Source organism: Astyanax mexicanus, chromosome 23 (assembly GCF_023375975.1).
Source record: "Astyanax mexicanus isolate ESR-SI-001 chromosome 23, AstMex3_surface, whole genome shotgun sequence".
Classification (NCBI taxonomy): Eukaryota; Metazoa; Chordata; class Actinopteri; order Characiformes; family Acestrorhamphidae; genus Astyanax; species Astyanax mexicanus.
Genome location: NC_064430.1, coordinates 14,789,701 through 14,809,341, shown reverse-complemented (window position 1 = coordinate 14,809,341; position 19,641 = coordinate 14,789,701). Strand labels below are relative to the sequence as shown.

General features: G+C 39.1%; 1 protein-coding gene across 13 annotated transcripts in view; it reads right to left on the bottom strand.

Moving 5' to 3' along the window:
• Positions 1-19,641, bottom strand: part of dgkza (diacylglycerol kinase, zeta a) — a 244,352-nt gene that overhangs the window by 117,506 nt on the left and 107,205 nt on the right. For 6 of the 13 annotated variants that reach the window (XM_049471201.1, XM_049471199.1, XM_049471200.1 and 3 more), the window contains exons 2-3: positions 2,498-3,438; positions 1,149-1,257 (exon numbers count right to left, since the gene is read on the bottom strand). In XM_049471201.1, coding sequence (XP_049327158.1) covers positions 1,149-1,257; positions 2,498-3,381 — 993 coding nt within the window. In that variant the 5' untranslated portion in view covers positions 3,382-3,438. Of the gene's footprint in view, positions 1-1,148; positions 1,258-2,497; positions 4,533-19,641 lie in introns of those variants that run through there. The other 7 variants (XM_049471206.1, XM_049471208.1, XM_049471207.1 and 4 more) reach the window with 3 other exon arrangements.

The following is a 19,641-nucleotide window of genomic DNA, read 5'->3' as shown; positions in this document are numbered from 1 at the left end:
AACATCGATCCAGTTGTTTTGATCCGCACCTGAGTGCGATAACTGTTTTTTTTGTTTGTTTTTTTTTAACACCTGCTCAATTGATCTGCACTAAGGGTAAAAACCAATTCAAATAGTGCTGGTGTGAAAACGCCCTCAGACTGTCATTAGCATCAAGTCCAAAAGCCTGTTTTTTGTCATGCTATGTGGATATCAGTACACTATTGTGTTGCAGCATTAATGGGGAAAAAAAATGAAAAAAGAGATGCCCATGTTGCATTTTTTTTTTAACAAGACAATGAAAAACCACATGCTGCACACATTAAAAGGTATGGGTACTGGACTGGCCTCCCTGCAGTCCTGACCGGTCCCTAATCATAAATGTGTAGAGAATTTCTTCTGATTTGAGGATGCAGATTCCAAACATGCCCTTTAGTATTATACAGAATATACACTCTAAAAAAACAGAGGTACGATATAAGTACTTTTTTTGTACTCAAAGGTATACTCTTCATTATTGTACCCTCAAAGGTACAATATTGGTCTTTACAGGGTCTGATTTGATTCCCTCTGAAGTACAATTTCTAACAGCAATAAGTACAGATTTGTACCATTTAAGCAGCCAAAAGGTTCATTCAGTATTTTGTATCCCTGTACTAATAAACAATATTTATTTTATTTATGCATTTTTATTTGAAAGCCAGACAATTTTGAATCATCAACTTCTTGTTTATAATATTTATAATCTTTACTGGCTCAAAAAACATGGGTACAAAAAAGACTTTCACTAAAAGTTACTTTTTTGTACCTCAATATAAGATACAACCCCAGCGACAAGCTCTGTACTCCTGTACTTACTTTTCTTAGTGTGTACTGTATATATGAAATGTATTTTGTAGTAATATATGCACACAACAGGATACATTTCGAGGAATCAAGTGTGTGAAATCACACTGAGTGGAGTAATCAAGACTTTTCTATATATATAACGGCACTATTACAGGGTCTCAATAAAACACCATGTTCCGTAAATGCAGGTTATTCCTCTCATTTGCACTTAAACGCAGAATATGCTGCAGTAATGTGTGTGTGTGTTACAGATAAGTGGTCTGATTGCATCATTTTGTGGGTGTACATGAGCGTGGCTGGATTGTGTTATATTTACTTACGCTCCAGTCCACAGAACTGCGGATCTCTCGGTCCGAATCACACTTAGCCAGCACTGAACTGCTGGGTTGAGCCGACAGATGCTGCAGCCCAGATTTAGCTATGGCCTTCCTGCACACACACAAACACGGAAAGAAGAAACAATATCTTAATAACTAATGAAGATATTTGTCGTGCTTACACTGTGAAAATAAATGCTCAATATTCACTCTTTAAATACTAGTGCATCGCAGATCAATTAGAATATCAATGAAAAGGTACTTTATTTCGGTAATTCAGTTCAAAATATGTGAAACGCATATATTATATAAATGTATTACACACAAAATAATCTATTTTAAGCGTTTATTTATTTTATTGTTGATGATTCTGGCTTACAGCCAATGAAAACCCCAAAATCCGTGTCTCAGAAAATCTGAATATTATATAAGACCAATTGGTACTTTTTGGCAGTGTGGGCAGTGTGCCAATTCCTGCTGGACAATGAAATCTACATCTCAACCAGCAGATGACATTTCTCTCTAAACCATTACTGATTGTGAAGACTTCTAGACACTATACCTCAAGCAGCTTGGTCTGTGTGTCTCTCCACTCTTCCTCCAGAATTTACTGATGGTATATCAGGGATGGTTTGGAGATCCATGTCATCTGCTGGTGTTGATCCACTTTATATCAAGTCTAAAGTAGTTTTGTTTTCCCACAAAATCTTACAGCACTTCATTCTTCCCTCTGCTGACAACTTTTATGGAGTTGCAGATTTCATTTTCCAGCAGGACTTGAGATTTAATGACTGATTGAAGCTCTTTTTCACATTGCTTCCTCTTACTGGCTGATGCACTGTGATGTATACTGCACTTTTATAGAGTATTTTTTTCACAAGAAGTCACTGTATTAATATGTATAAATAATGTATTAATAATCTTAAGAATCATAATGTATTCAGGATTGGATAAAAATAGCTGATATTGGGCAGATATGTCATGGAAAAATAAAAAATAACATTGCGCCTTTTCCGTTTGTATCAAACACAAAAAGTACTAATTGCATGTAGTTTGCATTAGGTCGCTTTACATGCACTTTGGGGACAAAAGTATTGAAACGCCTTCTACTAGATGTACTGACAAGTACTGGATGGAGCACCGTCATTCCCCAGAACTCTCATACACACACATACACACACAAACACACACACAAAATATTCCATAGATACAACTTAGAAAAAATGCCTGAAAACTTCGAGTGACAAAAGACTCCATTTGCTCACCCCCTCCCCCAACACACCCATACACACACTCACACACAACTTGGACACACACACACACAAACGATACTGAAGGCATGAATTACATACGAGAGAAACCCACTCCATGTATCAGTCTGGGGGTCGTAGTACGTCCCCTGCAGCGCACCTGCTAGTCCAGCATCTGACCACCAGGGAGAGAGTTTTCTGTAATTAGTCCCTGACCCTCTCCGAGAGGCCACGGAGGTCCGCCTCCCTGCCCAAACCCCACCCACAGCCACATTAGCCGTCCTCCACACCTGACTGTTCCTCCGGTATCGACCGTACAGGCCGTAATAGGCTGGACTGTGGTAGACAGCGTCAGCAGGTAGTAGGTGGGAGGAGTTTCGGCGCAGGCAGCGCGGTGCACGGATGATTGGGCGGGGCTGTAGGCTATTGTCCCTGCCTGCCATTCCTTGAACCAACCAGGATGGGCATTCTTCTGACTCTCCTTTATGGTCTGCCCGAAGCTGATCAGGATCCTCCCAGCTGGCGTCGCTCTGCAGATCGTCGTTGTCTGAGGAAGAGCACGTCGACTGTCCTCCCTCGCTTCCTTCATCCGTCGTCCTCTCTTCGCTCATCTGGACCACACTGGCCAGTAGGAGCGATGGCCCCAGAAGCTGGGCATGGATGCTGCGATGTTTGGCGGCACGGCGCCGGCGGAGGGAAAATCTGGGAGTCAAGCAAGCTGTCGTTCCACTGGAACGCCGGCGGGCGAAACCCCGATCCCTGACCAAGTCCCTCATTGGGGGGCCTCCAACTGCCAGACCTCCAACTGCCTGTAGAGACCCCTGCAGCTGGACACTGGATCTGCGCCTCTGAGCCAGGCCAGCAGAGGGCAGTCCGACGCTGGAACGCCTACGTGCTTTGCTGGCCGGTATGGCCACGCTTGAACGCCGCCGGCCGCCTGGCTCCCGGACCTTCCGGCGGAAATGGCGTCGGAAAAACGTGTCCATTGTTTGACCGACGGGAAAAACGTTATGTGCCACGAGCGGCCCCTCCCACCGAGGGCTCTGTGGGTGCAAGAGTGAATCTGTCAGCACACAACATGCAGCAAACACACTCTCTCTCTCTCTCACACACACACACACTTAAAGTAATGCGCTGTAACAGTAGCCAAATGCAGTGCTGCTCCTTAATCCCACTTCAATACTGGTGAGCCTGCCTGAGACAAGTCAAGTGTCGCACACAAGATATCATCCATTCAGAGCCAATCAAAAAGGCTCCTATTCATTTAAAGACAAAACACACACCCATGTTCTTGCCTTTCCTGCCACCACTCCTTCAAATCTCACTCATCCTACACACAATCCCAGTGCTCAGTGCTGCACAGTTAGATTTTATCGACTCAAGATTATTGCTATGTATGGTCAAGGTAGGTGCAGTAATGTTCACCAATGCACAAGAAACATCAACAGCCAGAGTGAAGACCTGAAGTACTGAAAGGCCATCAGGTTCAACAGTTTCATACCTTTCTAGGAATCCCAAAAAGCAAAGCAAGGCAAGTTTATTTGTATAGTATCTTTCATACACAGAGGCAATTCAAAGTGTATTACAGAAAGAAAAAGAAAAAAAATGAATGTCACACTAAATATAGTAGTGCATATAGTGCGCATGCAGCAATAGCTCTACTTAGACCACTTCACATCATAATTAAATAAGTGCCATGGAGATATTCAAGGAGAAAGATGTGTAGGACAAACTGGCTCTGTCTGGAGGTTTTCCCTTACAACAAACATCACAAACAGCAGCGGCAAAGGCGCACATGCAAATATGTACCGAGTGCCTGAATCTTAAAGCAGAATTTGATCGCCCTCGATTTTAAGGTCACTATTCACTATTTTAAGGGAACTCCCACGATGCACTTGTAATAAAACATTAAATCTCGCTTCATGAGCTGAATGTGGACTACAATAAATTGCGAGTCTCATTATTAAGCAAGAGACAGTGGATTGATCTGAAGCCAACGGCTACAGTCACTGAAGTCAGTGAAATTTTTTTTTCATGCAGATTGTTAATGAGTGACTTCTAAATAAAAAAAAAAAAACTTATTTCATATTATTTCATGAACAGAGCCATTCTTTTACTAACTTTAAATGAGACATGTTATACTTTTTTTTCATGTTAGAATAGGGCTATGGGCTATACTGTACAAAACATGTTCATGAAGTTCTTTGCACAAAATTACTCTCATATAAAGAGATCTCACCAGCTCTATTCTTGCCGGTTTCAGTCCCTTTTAGAACGAGCCGTTTAAGGGTTCTGTCACTTTTATACTGTATATATAAACTGTTGCTGCTATGCTATGTTTATACCACATGTTAGTTTTAGCTTGTGCTAAAATGGCAAAAACGAACAAGCTTGTTTATGCTTAACTGTGATAGAAGCACAAAACTCATTATTTAAAAGCACTTATATCTCCCTCGTTGGCCGACTTGCCACAGATTCCTCCATCAAACAAAGTCTGCTGTCTTATCCTGCTGTGTAATGTCTGAGGTTCTCAACCAAAATGATCTAGTAAGTGGGGATTCTCTTTGGTGGGGGTTGATGGGTGAGGGGTGATGCCAGGGTGGTTCTCTGTATGTTTTCTTTTTGTGATGTCAATAAACAGCTAATAGAAGAATTTATGATTCCTGACACAGAGCTCTTTCAACTGATTCACAGAAAACAGATGAATTGGGGTACAAATAAGGGTATAGTTGTAAATCATGATAAATTAAGAGCCTAACTCAGTGTAAGCTTGAATCACTGAAGGTTTTGCTGCTTGCCCTTGGCATGGCTGCACTCATTTTTATCTAAATAAGAAGTAGTCTGGTGTGTGTATTCACTGTGAATGTCTGCCTCACTCTACCTCCAGCCTCGCTAAGTCAAGTGAGCAATAAGCAATAAAAATACTATTTATCTTACAGCTGTAGTGTCTGATGCTTTTTAGTAAATTAAAAGGTTTCTCCCTACATAACACAAAAATAATGAGAGTGTAGAGATCTTGAAGTGCTAGCCGGTGTTAGAAGCAGGCTACAGGCTGCTACTTAACTCTGAATGGGGAAATAGCTAGCGTGGGTAGAGGGTAATGCTAATGCTGCTCTAGCAGTGCTAGCCAAGGTTAGGAGCAGGCTACAGGCTGATAACACTAAACTCTGATTGGGGAATTAGCGAGCGCAGTTAGCAGGTAATGCGAACGCTGCTCCAGCAGTGCTAGCCGAGGTTAGGAGCAGGCTACATGCTGATAATACTAAACTCTGAATGGGGAAATAGCTAGCGTGAATAGTGGGTAATGCTAATGCTGCTCCAGCAGTGCTAGCCAGGGTTAGGAGCAGGCTACAAGCAGATTATACTAAACTCTGAATGGGGAATTAGCGAGCGCAGTAATCAGGCAATGCGAATACTGCTCCAGCAGTGCTAGCCGAGGTTAGAAATGGAGTAAAAAGCGCAGTCTGGTGTAGCTTCAGTTCCTGTTTGCTCTCGTAGTGTGCCCGCTCTTATTTAGGAAATCAGCTCCACCAGACTGTCTAAAGCGTGAGTAACGTCCCTGAGGTGTGTAGACAGAGAATGTGTGAATGAGGGGGTTTGCCACGCCCCGCTCAAGTGAGAATCGCTCAGCCTTGTCCGAAAAAGCGCACTGAAAAGCGCGTTTGCTGTTGCTCTTACAGCGTAGCTGCAGTTAAAATGGAGTAAAAAGCGCAGTCTGGTGTAGCTTCAGTTCCTGATTGCTCTCGTAGTGTGCCCGCTGCCCCACGTCCAGTGCTGCTCTTTAACCCCACCATTATGCTGTCACTTGGGTGAAGCTATACGAGATCCAAAACTACAATAGACAATCTCCCCCCAATCTGTGGCCGATTCCTAATTTAGCTCATCAATGGAGAAACTTGATCAAAATATCTGACGCAGTCATCTAAATCCCTGACCCTGAGTTTCAGAGTCTGACTGAACCATAATCAGGTGAAACGTAAACCTCAAGGCAGGGCTGAGCAGGACCGAAACCTGACCCGGCATCTCCACAGGACCACAATGCAGCTGTAATCCACCTGTCTGCGAGCAGGTAAGCTTACCTGGACAAAGCGCAGCTGATTTCTGGCTAGTTTTGGTGAGGAAAGAGCTGCCTAGCCCCAAAGCTCATGCTGCCTGCAAGCTATTTATAGCAACAGTAGATATCTAGGGGCAACAGCAGCGGCAGTGCGACAGTGTCACGTCAAAAACGGGGCATGCTGAGCAAAGGCCCTGCAACCACAGAACAGCCGTGTGGTTAAACAGCATTACACCACTACTGTTGGTTTTAGTCCTATTTGTTTTTTTTAGTGTTTTCTCTACTTTAACAAATATAATTCAAATAAAACCATAATACATGAATTAAAGTACATTACCAATGAAGTCTAAACAAATTAACTAGATAAACACTATGCCGTATTTTAATATTATAAAATACGGCATAGTGGTATAAGGCACACTATCATTAAACATGTATTTTCTAGACTTTTATTTTGATACATAAGGCGCACTGGATTTTGAGGCACATTTTCAGAGACACTATAAGGAAATTCTAATTCAGCAGGTCTCACCACTTGGTGGTTGTGGGGGAGGGTAGCTATGTTAAGTAAAGCTATGCTAAGTATAAAACAAAACTATAGTAAAAAAGACTTTCTTTTAAAGTCAAACGAGTGCTGAGTGTTAATCTACACAGATTTCTCTAGTTCTCCGGACTACAATACCCAGAATGCACCACACACTGACATGACTCCCGTTCACGATTACATGATACTGCACACGGCACTACCCGGAAGCTAATCACCTGAATATTTATTTCACCTGTTACACGCACTGTATATTATATGTTTATTACCATCACTTCACTTTCCCCCCACTGAGTACTGACACATTTTTTTTTTGCCCAACCCTCCATTAATAAAAGTTCCTAAACTGCATCTGCTACAGAGAGTGCATGGAGAATTTTTATTGTACAATTTTAGCCATGTTTGTAGAAAACAATTGACAAAATAACACATGAAAAACTTTCCAAATCATGTGGTATCCTGAAAGTATCCTCAAAATATATTTTACAATCTGCGAGAATGAATGGCAACCTAACTGACATGCAGGAAAGGATATACAATACATTAAAAAATGAAGTTAACAAAAGTGCACAAAATTCAAAATATTAGTTTTTTTTTTATAAGTTTACAGTATACTCTTTGTACTGAAATAAGAGTCACAGTAAATACACTAAGACACTTCCACACTCACTCAGTTTGAGTATGAAGGAGTTAAATCAGATGTGTTTGATCAGCGACAACAACAAAATGCACAAACCAAACCCCATTTACATTGGGGTTGTGGTGGAAGGTTGATGATTGGGGTGGAGGAGGGGGGGGGGGGGGGGTAAGCATGTAAGCGAGTGAGAAAGAGACGGCAGATAAATCTTTCGTTTAGACCACAGCTACAGCTTCACACTGCATCCGTGATCAGCAGTTTACTCTCACTATTAAAAGGTCATTAAACCCACAGGCTCAAAAAAACACACACACACACACACACACACAAACAACACACACACACAGCATATATAAGATAAGATGATCAGATCAGATCATCCTGTGGTTTCAGAATCTGAGATATTTTCAGAGTGATCAACAGAACTCAGAGTCCAGCCTGTGTGTGTGTGTGTGTGAGTGTGTGTGTGTGTGTGTGTACGAGTTTGCGTGTGGCTAGATGCATTATGTTTAGCACTGGTATGTTGCATCATCAGATAATTCAATAGACGATTAAAAAGACAACAATATAAAAATAAATAAAGGTTGTTTGAAATGAATAATTGCAGTATTATTATCACTGGATTACAAGCTATTTTAATGCGCTTATAAAATAGTAGAGTGGTAAGTTTATTAACCCTTATTAACCCTTATTAACCCTGTCCACAGAAAAAGTGTGAAACTACCTGCTTTACTCAAACTAAAGCTAGGTATGGTGTGCGCACTACTTTATATAATTTTCATTTTACTTGCACATTTTTACTAAGTAGTTATTTTGCAAAAAACATTTTGATTTATTTAGACTAAATAGTTTACATTTTTGTATATAGTTTTCTTTTTGTATATAGTTTTATGTATGTCCTGATTAAAATACTGAAAGGCATAGGCTGCTCTCAGGTTTTTAGTATCTACATGTATCCTAGAGGTGTGATTATCAAAAAAATTAATAAGCCATGTAATGAACTATAATCAATATTCTTATGCTTTCAACTCATATACACTCTAGTCTAACCATTTTTGAAAAGATATCTTAGGTGTGAATATATTTAAAGTCTATACATTCAAAAATAAGTAAAAAAGAAAAAAGAAAAAAAAGAACTGGCGCTTGGTAAAATTTTGACCAAAACATAATCAGTTCCAGAAAAATATAACAATTCTGCTTCCTTTTACATTTTAACTGATTATATTTTTGAGCAGCTGTACGTCTTCTGGAGTAAAAGAGATCATGGCACATGGCTGTCTGATATAATTACTGTGTTATAAGACCTCAAAGAGGAACTGACAAAAACTGAGAAAGAAACACACCAAACAGGCTAGGGTTCAAAGGGTTAAACACAGAGAGACAAAATATCAAGAGAAATCCCCCCCCCAAAAATCTTGGTGACTGTGCTCCCAGCTTCCTTGAGATCATTAACAAGCTTGTCCCTTCTTCCTCAGTATCATTCTTACCCCAAGAGGTAAAATATTGCATATTTTCATCTTCCATTTTCTCGTAAACAGTGTTATTGCAGCGCATTCCTGCCTTGTGCAGATCTACAGCCTTGTCTCTGATGTTTTCTGACAGCTCTTTGTTTTTTTTTCCCATGGTGGTCAAAAGCTTTGAATGGAAGAAACTGATTCTGTTACAGTTTTTCATCTTTTATACACTGTTGTATTAAGAGATCCTTATCTTGCAGACTACGCCAAATTGTAAAATTGAATTCAGGGATTTAACTGATCCTGCCGACTACGCCAAATTGTTGTATTGTCTCTTGATGCTGACCTTTGTATTCACTGACCACTTTAAAGAACTCCAAATGTCTGGTTGAAAAGATAGAGGTCAGCATCAAGAAAAAAATACAACAACACATAGCAAGGTAGTACTTTCTTAGGGTGCTTTCACACCTGCCTCATTTGGTCCGGACTTTCAGACTTTTTAGTTTGGTCCGAACCAAAGTAGCAGGTGTGAAAGGGGCCGCGAACCACGGTCCGGACCAAAGGGCCAGATTTTGGTCCGACCAAGAGAGGTGGTCTCGGTCCGGATCTTCCTAACCATGGTCCGGTTCACCTGCAGTGTGAAAGCGCTTTTCTGGATGGTTCGAACTTTCAGACCTATAACAGGAAGCTGAGCAGGCGTTCCTTAACAACGGCAGCAGAAGAAGAAAAATAACCGTTTTTTCCTCCTTATCTGTCGGCCGCGATACAGTTGCTTCAGGGCGAGCACGTTCGTTTGGTGAAGTTGAACTAACCTAGGGTACTGTGCCTGAAGTTGCTGCTGCTGGTATAAAAACACAATAGCAGCACAACTATGGATACGAAATGAATCTGGCTTTCCACCGAATGAACCACCCCCTGAATTGTCAACACGCCAATGTCAGACGCATGTCCTTCTAAAAAACAATCAGCGTCAAGTTAAGCAAAACTCATCGATACGTAAGTGATGATGAAAGGATGTAGGAGTATCACACAAAGGTCTTTGGTGCGCTCTCTAAACTGCAGTGTGAAAACAAAAATAAGCGGACCAAATATATACAATGTAGCTAACACATGAATCTTGATTCAGACCACGGTCTGGATTTTTTAGGTGTGAAAACACCCGTAAAGAGAAAAGTTATTATCTGTGTGCTTCATACAAATACGCAATCTATGAGGGTCAGGATTCTTGCTGGATGAAATCATGGGATCAAATACTTATTTTACTTAATCAAATCCAAACTAATTTATAACCAACACTGAATATATTTTTCTATTTTTGTTTTTGTTGATACACTGTCTCTCTCTATTAATATAAATCTACCAGAAAACGATGGACTTTTCATGTCTTTGTAAGAGTGTAAACTGACAAAATCAGCAATGGATAAAATAATTATTTTCCCCATTGTATATATGAAATAGATATGCTCTAAATTAATGTGCCTTAAGTGGTTGTGAAATATAGAAATCTGTCTAGAAGGTGCAGACACTGGTGAATTAGTATTTGGACTGCAAATACAAACACCATGAAAACAAAAGAATACTCCAACACAACTATGAGAAAAGGTGTAAAATCTTGAAAAAATAATAACAATGTTTTGTTGACTGTGCTCCCAGCTCCCTTGAGATCATTAACAATCTCCTCTCATTTAGCCTTTCCTCAAATATCATCCTTTCTCTTTTTCTCGCCAAGCTTCTTGCAGATGGTCTTGTAGCCCACTGTATCAGCCTTAATCAGGTCTACAGTCATCTCCCTGACATTTTTTTGACAGCTCTTTTGTCTTGCCTATGGTGGGTAATAGGTGTGAATGGAATAGACTGATTCAGTGACAGGTTTTCATCTTTTATAAATTTAAAGATGTGAGATTTGGTCACTTTTAGGTTAAATATATTTTCCATTAAAAGCAGATAATGAACCACAATTAAAAATAATTAATACGTTGTTAATGTTTATATTATCAGCTGCTTCATCAGCTGCTTTATCATGATCAGACACTAACCCCTCCTCAGACATCATAATGAGGCGACACACTCTTCACACTGAAGATGTCACGCTTCCCCTCAACACCCACAAATATCTCATTCAGTCGATCTGAACCTTACTCTAACACACACACTTCACATCAGAATAAGTTCATTAATTTGTAAAGGAGTATTTGATGCTTGTAATTAGACATGCTATCAAGACGATATTCAAGCGAAAGGACAGCAGTTTCACCTTTAGCAGCTAACTAGCAGCTGACAGAGAAAGAGAGAAATAGAGAGATAGAGAGAGAGAGAGAGAGAGAGTGAGAGAGAGAAACTGAGGACATAATCATAGAAAATCTTAAACACAGATAGGTCATCTTTTAGTCATTTCAAAGTTGAAAGAGCTGGTAGACAGTGAGGATGTTCTGCAAACCTCTGCCTTAATAATGTCAACATTTCAGCCAGAGCCGCACTGAGACAGCAACATAGTATGTGGGGTAAAAGCAAATGTGTGTGTGAGTGAGAGAGTTTGTGTGTCTGTGTGTGTGTTGGACCAAGGTTACTAAAATAAGGGAAGCCCATATTTCATGTCCCAGTCATCTCCTGTCATTTCCCCCTCTCCCTTCCCAACAAAACACAGAACACAGAGAACGAGAGAGAGAGACAGAGAGAGAGAGAGAGAGAGAGAGAGAGACACACAGACAGAGAGAGAGAGAAAAAGAGAGAGAGACAGAGAGAAAGAGACACACACAGACAGAGAGAGACACACAAAGAGAAAGAGAGAGAGAAAGAGAGAGAGGGTGAGACAGAGAAATTGAGACACTCACACACAGACAGAGAAAGAGAGAAAGAAAGAAAGAGAGAAAGAGAGTAATAGAAAGACTTTTTTGACTTTTAACGACACTTTATTATAACCAAATTGTGTTATAAAATCTTAAAAGTCAGTTTTAGGCCATCTCGGCCGTTAAAATAATCATTTTAAAAACAGAGGATCACAACAGCATATGGGTAAATAAATAAATATATATATATATAAATAAATAAATAACCGTAAATCATTCCTCGCAGTTTAAAACTGAGGTGCAAAGCAGAGCTCATCATCTAAAACTGAGCACACAGCCTCACCACAACACCACACTGCCGTAAAAGTTATAAGATCCGACATACATTTGTAATAATTAAAATAAATTAAAACCCTGGATCTGACAAGTCTAGAGAGGATTGTTACTGCGTCGGTGTCAGCTGCTTGAGCCACTTTGTTCCTGCGACTAATGTAGATCGCCAACTTAGCCTGACCAAGGATAAAATTGATCAGCTGACACCTGAATCTCTCTCTCCGCACATATTTAAAACCCAGGATAAAAATCTGAGGTGTAAAAACCACATTAAGAGCCATAAAAACAGAGTGTAAAACCTTAAAAAGGGGACGTAGCCTAAAACAGTGCATAAAAGCGTGAAACACCGTTTCCCTCTGAGAACAGGATAGAAAGAGAAAGACAGAGAGAGAGAGAAAGAGAAAGACACAGAAAGAGAGAGTCCGAACTGAACTGAGAGACACAGAGAAAAGCGAGACATACACAGATAGAGAGAGAGAGAAAACGAGTATGAGAGAGAGAGAAAAAGAGAGAGAGACAGAGAAAGAGAGAGGGGGGTGTTATTTTTCTTTTCAGTTTTGTGTGTACAGATATAAGTATGTAAATAATGTATATTTAAATATTTTTATTACTGATATTTTTACTCACTACTTTTTATCACAAAAAGAGAGAGAGAAATCCAAGTAAACGAGGGATGGAGCGAGATATACAGACAAAAAAATTAGTTAGCGTTAGAAACAGAAAGACAGAAGTAAAAAGGGGCGAGAGAGAAGTTATTTAAAGAAAAAAAAGAAAGAAAAACAGAGAAAGAGACATACAGATAAAGAGAAAAAAGAAACAGAGGCAGGCAAAGAAGGAGAGAAATGAAGAGAGAAAAGAGGAGAGGTTAAGAGAGACAGACAAATAGAGAAAGATAGAGAGAGAAGCAAGTGAAAGAGAGAAAGAAAGCGAGAGAGAGAGAAAGAGACAGAGAAAGGCAGTCAAAGAAAGAGATAGAGAATGCAAGAGAGAAAAGTGGAGAGGGAGAGTAAGAGAAAAACAGATAAACAGAGAGAGAGAAAGAGACAGATAGCAACAGAAATAGAGAGAGAGGGAAAGAGAGAGAGAGGGAGGGAGGGAGGGAGTGACTGAGGACGAGAAGCAGGCGTGGGGAGAGAAGGAATAGAGGGAGGGAGATCAGATCCTAATCTCAGCTGTGTTTTGGATTTTCTCCTAAAGCCCAAACATCAGAAACACAGACAGCCTCCTCCATCACCACTGCAGTATCATCTTCCACAACACACACTACAGACATTACCATTCACACAGTCCTACTGACGCTCGCCCAGACCCTCAGACTATACACACAGCCCACCGACACACTGATTCAGTATCTCAGCCTCTCAGTATCTCAGTATCTCCCTCCACTACTGAACCCTTACAGTATAACCTGTTTAACCCTTAGAACCCTACGGACGTTTTTACGTTTACGTTTTTAGCTTAATTACTCAGGAATCCCTTCACACATAAACATAATCCATATATGGTTAGAAAGGGCGAAACTTATTCTTTTCAAAAATAGCAATGACATGCCAGTGCAGTAAAGCCAAATCTACAAGAAACCCATTGAGGAAAAAACACAAAAAAAGTGAGATCTTCTTCCCCAACCAATATTATTTACCTTTCGTGCTTCAAACATATTTATATGATGTTTCAAACCAAATAATATCAGTAAATAAAGACTCAAAAGTGTCCACAGAAAAAGTGTGAAACAACCTGCTTTACTCAAACTAAAGCTAGGTATGGTGTGCGCACTACTTTATATAGTTTTTATTTTATTTGCACATTTTTACTAAATATTAATTTACTAAGTAGTACTAAGTAGGCACTAAACATTTCTATTTAAAAAGTTTACATTTTTTGTATATAGCTTTCTTTGTGTGTCCTGATCAAAATACTGAAAGTCATAGGCTGCTCTGAGTGTCAGGTTTTTAATAATCTACATGTATCCTAGAGGTGTGATTATCAAGAAAAATAAGTCCGCCTGATGCTCTCCATGTATTTTGTCAAAGTAATAAACCATGTAATCATCAATATTCTTATGCTTTAAACTTATACAGTATACACTCTAGTCTAACCATTTCTGAATATATATCTTAGGTTTGAATATATTTAAAGTTTATACATTCAAAAATAAGTAAAAAAAAAAAAAAACAGGCGCTTGGTAAAATTTTGACCAAAACAAAACAAATTCTGCTTCCTTTTACATTTTAAATGATTATATTTTTGATATTTTTGATCAGATTTTTTCTCTGATATAATTACTGTGTTATAAGTCCTGAAAGAGGAACTGACAAAAAAGAAGAAAAAACACACCAAAACAGCCTAGGGTTCAAAGGGTTAATATCATCTTATGAAGCATAACGACAGCAATGCAACTGCGAATGTACAGAGTCACAATCCCCAGAGATACACACACATGTCCCAGTGCAACCCTTACTTTCCCACCCAGTTCATTTTGGGAAACAGGTCAGGGATCAGCTCATACAGAGAGAGAGAGAGAGAGAGAGAAATAGAGGGAGAGATTACACTAACACAAAGTTTAAAGACTGGAGAACCTTGTGTTTATTTCTGTTATCTGACAGTTACTGAGCTCGTATCAAAACAGAGGCTGAGAGCTCTCTGAACCCCGGGCTCCTCGCGGAGGAGTTTAAGAACAGCTTTGTGCTCTTTGAGCTTTTTCATTAAGCTTCAAGGATCCCTGTGTTACAAAAGCAGACTGACATTAATACCTAATGGAGCAGTAATCACCGCTTCTAAAACGGCCGCATCAGAAAAGAAGGTGCGGAAAGCAACAGGGAAAATGAGTCACTAAGCTAAAGAGCATGAGCTGCATTTAAACACATACATTACCACACACACAGTCAGGCACAGTAGGCTCAATCAGGCTGGTACACCACAGGAGAATCTGAACTGGACTTTAGAAAGCTTATCACTTTTCCACGTTTCTTTGATTTTACCAAATTGAAAACTTCTGGAATATAACCAAGAGGAAGATGGATGATCACAAGCCATCAAACCGAGCTGAACTGCTTGAAATTTTGCACCAGGAGTGGCGTAAATTTATCCAAAAGCAGTGTGTAAGACTGGTGGAGGAGAACATGATGACAAGATGCATGAAAACTGTAATTAAAAACCAGGGTTACTGCACCAAATATTGATTTCTGAACTCCTAAAACTTTAGGAATATAAACTTGTTTTCTTTGCATTATTTGGTTATTATTAACTTGGTTCTAGATTCCAATACTCTGTCAACTGCAGTTTATTATCGATCATGCACCAGACTCCAGGGAGCTTCAGGTTTTTTAATCAAATTAGATTGTTTTTGCAACAAAATGTTACTATTTTTTTATATGTATTTATTCAAATGTTTTCCCCCTATAATCCTTTTTGGTTTAGCTATTTCTATTTACCAGTCAAAAATTTGGACATGCATTCTCATTTAATGTTATTTGAATGTCATTTTCTCTAATCTCAGTCATGTAGCTTGCCATCAGCTGCCGGAGCCCTGAGAGAGCACAATTGAATAGTTTCTCTGATTTATAGGTATATGTTTCAGTAAAATTAACATTGTTGTTTTATTCTATAAACTACGGAGAACATTTCTTCCAACTTCCAATTAAAAATATTGTAATTTAGAGCATTTATTTGCAGAAAATGAGAAATGGCTGACATAACAAAAAGAATTGCAAAGAAAACAAGTTCATATTCATAAAGTTTTAAGAGTTCAGTAATCAATATTTGGTGGAATAACCCTGGTTTTTAATCACAGTTTTCATGCATCTTGGCATGTTCTCCTCCACCAGTCTTACACACTGCTTTTGGATAACTTTATGCCACTCCTGGTGCAAAGATTTGAGCAGTTCAGTGTGGTTTGATGGCTTGTGACCATCCATCTTCCTCTTGATTATATTCTCAATCAATGTTATTTTCTCCTCTGTAGATTCATATTACATACTGTACATGTAAACCATTAAACCATTAAACCATTTTGGTAAGTTAGTAAAGCAAAAACAGGAAATAGGCAATCTCTCAAACTACAGATAAAAAATGAGCATTTGATCATGCTCCCAGTGTAGCGGGGTACCACTCGCAGGCAAGGCAGAAGGTTATGGAAATGCAATTTCAGAGAAATCAGGTGAAATGTGCCTTCAGCTATTTGTTGTGAGTCAAGCTAAGACTTCTTTTTTTTTTTTTTTTATTCATCAACCAAAAACATTCACACTGGCCTCTCAGCGGGTGGCTGACACACATTTCCTTCTACTTCTGAAAGAAAAAAAAAATCCCTCGCATTCAGACACAGCAATGATTAGCAGTGTAACAGAACGCTCGCTTGTTTGTGTGTTTGTTGTTGTAGACAGGGCGTGTGATGCTGATTTGCATTGGAGAGGACTGGAACAGTGCGGTATTGTAGGCCTGATGATTGGATTGAGTGTGTGTGTGTGTGTGTGTGTGTGTGTGTGTTGTGATATTTGGATGTGCATTTGTGTGTGTGCATGTGTGTGCATGCGCATGTTGGTCTGATTAGAGGAGCCAGTGTGGGTGATGCAGAAGTGAGAAGTCATGTAAATTTACATGATATTCTCAGAAAGAGTATGAGGAACTTATATGCATACTTATAGCCTAATGTAAACTGGTGCAACATAACACCTCTGTATCTGTTAATCGCTTAAAACGCGCTGACATTTTATACCAGAAGTTGGCGTGTCGCTGCTGAAGATACTTCCTTTTTTATTATCCTCTGGCAAAGATCTGAATAAACAGAACAGAGAAGCAACCATGCTGGCAACAGACTGTGTGGTAATTTGATAGCCAATTTGAAAACTGATTACGACACTGTAGTCAATAAATCTGTGAAGTAATATGTGATGAGTCTTCTTGATTATAATTAAATTATGGTTTATTTGGGCAAAGGCCAAGCCACACCAGGCACAAAGATAATCCCCTTTAACTTACTTAGAAATACAAAAGTCATGGTTACCTCGCTTGCTTAGAGTTGTGGCCAATGAGTCACAGACTCTCAGCAAATATCTATAGCATGTTTAATATCTGTCCCAGTCGGCGACCGAGAGTTGAGAGTAGTGGCTACCTGCAGCCAATGGGATCACTTAGAGAGAGAGAACCACAGGTCCAAAACTTAAAGAGAGTCTGACCCCTTTCTTTTTTCATTTCCCCTGTTATACACTATATAAAATGACTGTTAAATATGTTTATAGCACTAAAACATTTACTATTGTTCTTTGTTGAGGAATTTAGTATATTTTTCATCGTGAAAATGATCAAATCAGGGCACAGAGCAGTCCAGCAGGCTAAGCACTGCCACTATGATCGGGAGATCGCTGGTTCGAATCCCGGTCATGCAGCTTGCCTTCAGCCGCCAGAGCCCTGAGAGAGCACAATTGGTTTTGCTCTCTCTGAGTAGCTAAAAGGAGCTCTCGCCCCTCATCACTCCAAAGGGTGATGTCGATCAGCACAAGGCGTCTGTGAGCTGATGTATTGGCAAAATTATTGAGTACAACACAATACGGTACAGCCCTATTTCAGTCTTGCAAAAACACACACAACCCCAGGTTAATGACAAATCTGTTCTTCTAAAGAAAGATTTGATAGTATGGATTGTGCCTTAAATGATGCAAACAACTTTCAGAAGACCTCCAGCCTGCACTGTTTACTCAATTTGCTCTATAAAAGACTGTCTGTCTGTTACAACATTAGTGGCTGACAAAATCCAGTGGTGCAATCCAGATCATTTAAAAGGTCATCTATCTAACTAACACTGATATAAGATAAATGCATTATATTATATGTATTTTAACATGCATACAGCTCAGGAAAAAAATACGAGACCACTTCAGTTTCTGAATCAGTTTCTCTGATTTGGCTATTTATAGGTATATGTTTGAGTAAAATGAACATTGTTGTTTTATTCTATAAACTACAGACAACTTTTTTCCAAATTCCAGGATCGGAACTAACTGTGGTATACTATGCAATATATTCTAAACATCTACCTTGTACTTCTATTCACTATATTAGGCTCACCCATTCTTCTCCATTCATCACTGGTTCGATCAACACATGCTTTTCACAACAGGGCTAAAAAATGTAGAATTATGCTTTTTGCAGTACAAACCAAACCATGATTTTGTGTACTGTTGCACTTACCCAGATGACGTAAAAGCTTATCTTTTGTTTTTGTACATTTTCTGTTGTCAGAAAACAAAACTACTATATGTTGTGATATTTCTGTTCTGCATACTCTGCAATGTCTTCAAGTTCTGTGTTTCTTTTTGTTTGTCACAGTTCCTGAAGCTGTGTGCTGGCAGTGTGGTAAGCAGAAAAGCGAGCCTTGATCACTGATCGCATTTCAGACTCCTATCATGAAAACAGATCAATAGTTTTTCTCTCAAAGTCAAAACTGTCATCTGCAGCATCTCAGTCCTGAGTTCCTCCACAGTCTGAGAGAGAAAACTAGAAAGCTTTATAAGCAAAAATGCTGTCAATGAAGTAAAGTTTCACACAGTATTTTTTTTTTGTCCTACATATAAAAAATCGTATATGGATACAAATATTAATAAACAGATCAATGACGACGTAAAAATATGTTGGCAACTGAAAATATATTACGTCTTTAAAAAGATAGTAAGTCTGTAAGTTTAGGTGCTTTGGGGATTTAGAGACCTCTCTGGTGAGAATGTGTAATTGCAAAGAGCTTGTGGAAGAGTACTTTTAATGCAGAAGCATTTTAGTAGTTAATAGATTTGTTCATTTTGTACATTTATGAAAGGTAACAATTTACAATAAGGGTCACATATAACAGTATTTACAACAGCAATAAACATTGTTAAATAGTTAAGTAATATCTAACTAACTACTTATTCATTCTTATTCATTATTAATAATTAAGAATGTTGTAAATAATAAGGAATTGAGATAGTAGTTTAATTAATGTACCCTTATTATAAAGTGTTACCTTAATGAAATACTGTCAGAATGTAGAGACCTATTATATACAACAATTGTACCAGATTATTATTCTATGTTTAGAATATTAGATGTTGCAGGGATGATCATGTCAGGGCACTAAAAGTATCAGGCTTTAAATGTAATATTTCTCATTATTGTCTTCTTGTAATAATAATTAAAGAACTTAAAAAAAAAGAAAAAGGTTTTATAACTCGACTTTGGCACATTTATGTAGAGAATTTGTGTGAAACAAGAAAATAATCATTTTGTTACTTTAAAAAAGTAAAAAGTCTCTCTGGGTGGGTAGATGGCACTCTCTTTCCAATCATCACTCCTAGGGTGATGTCGATCAGCACAAGGCGTCTGTGAGCTGATGTATCTGAACCGAGTCGCTGCGCTTTCCTCCGAGTGCGCTGTGATGCTACTCGGCAATGCTGCATCAGCAGCAGTTCAA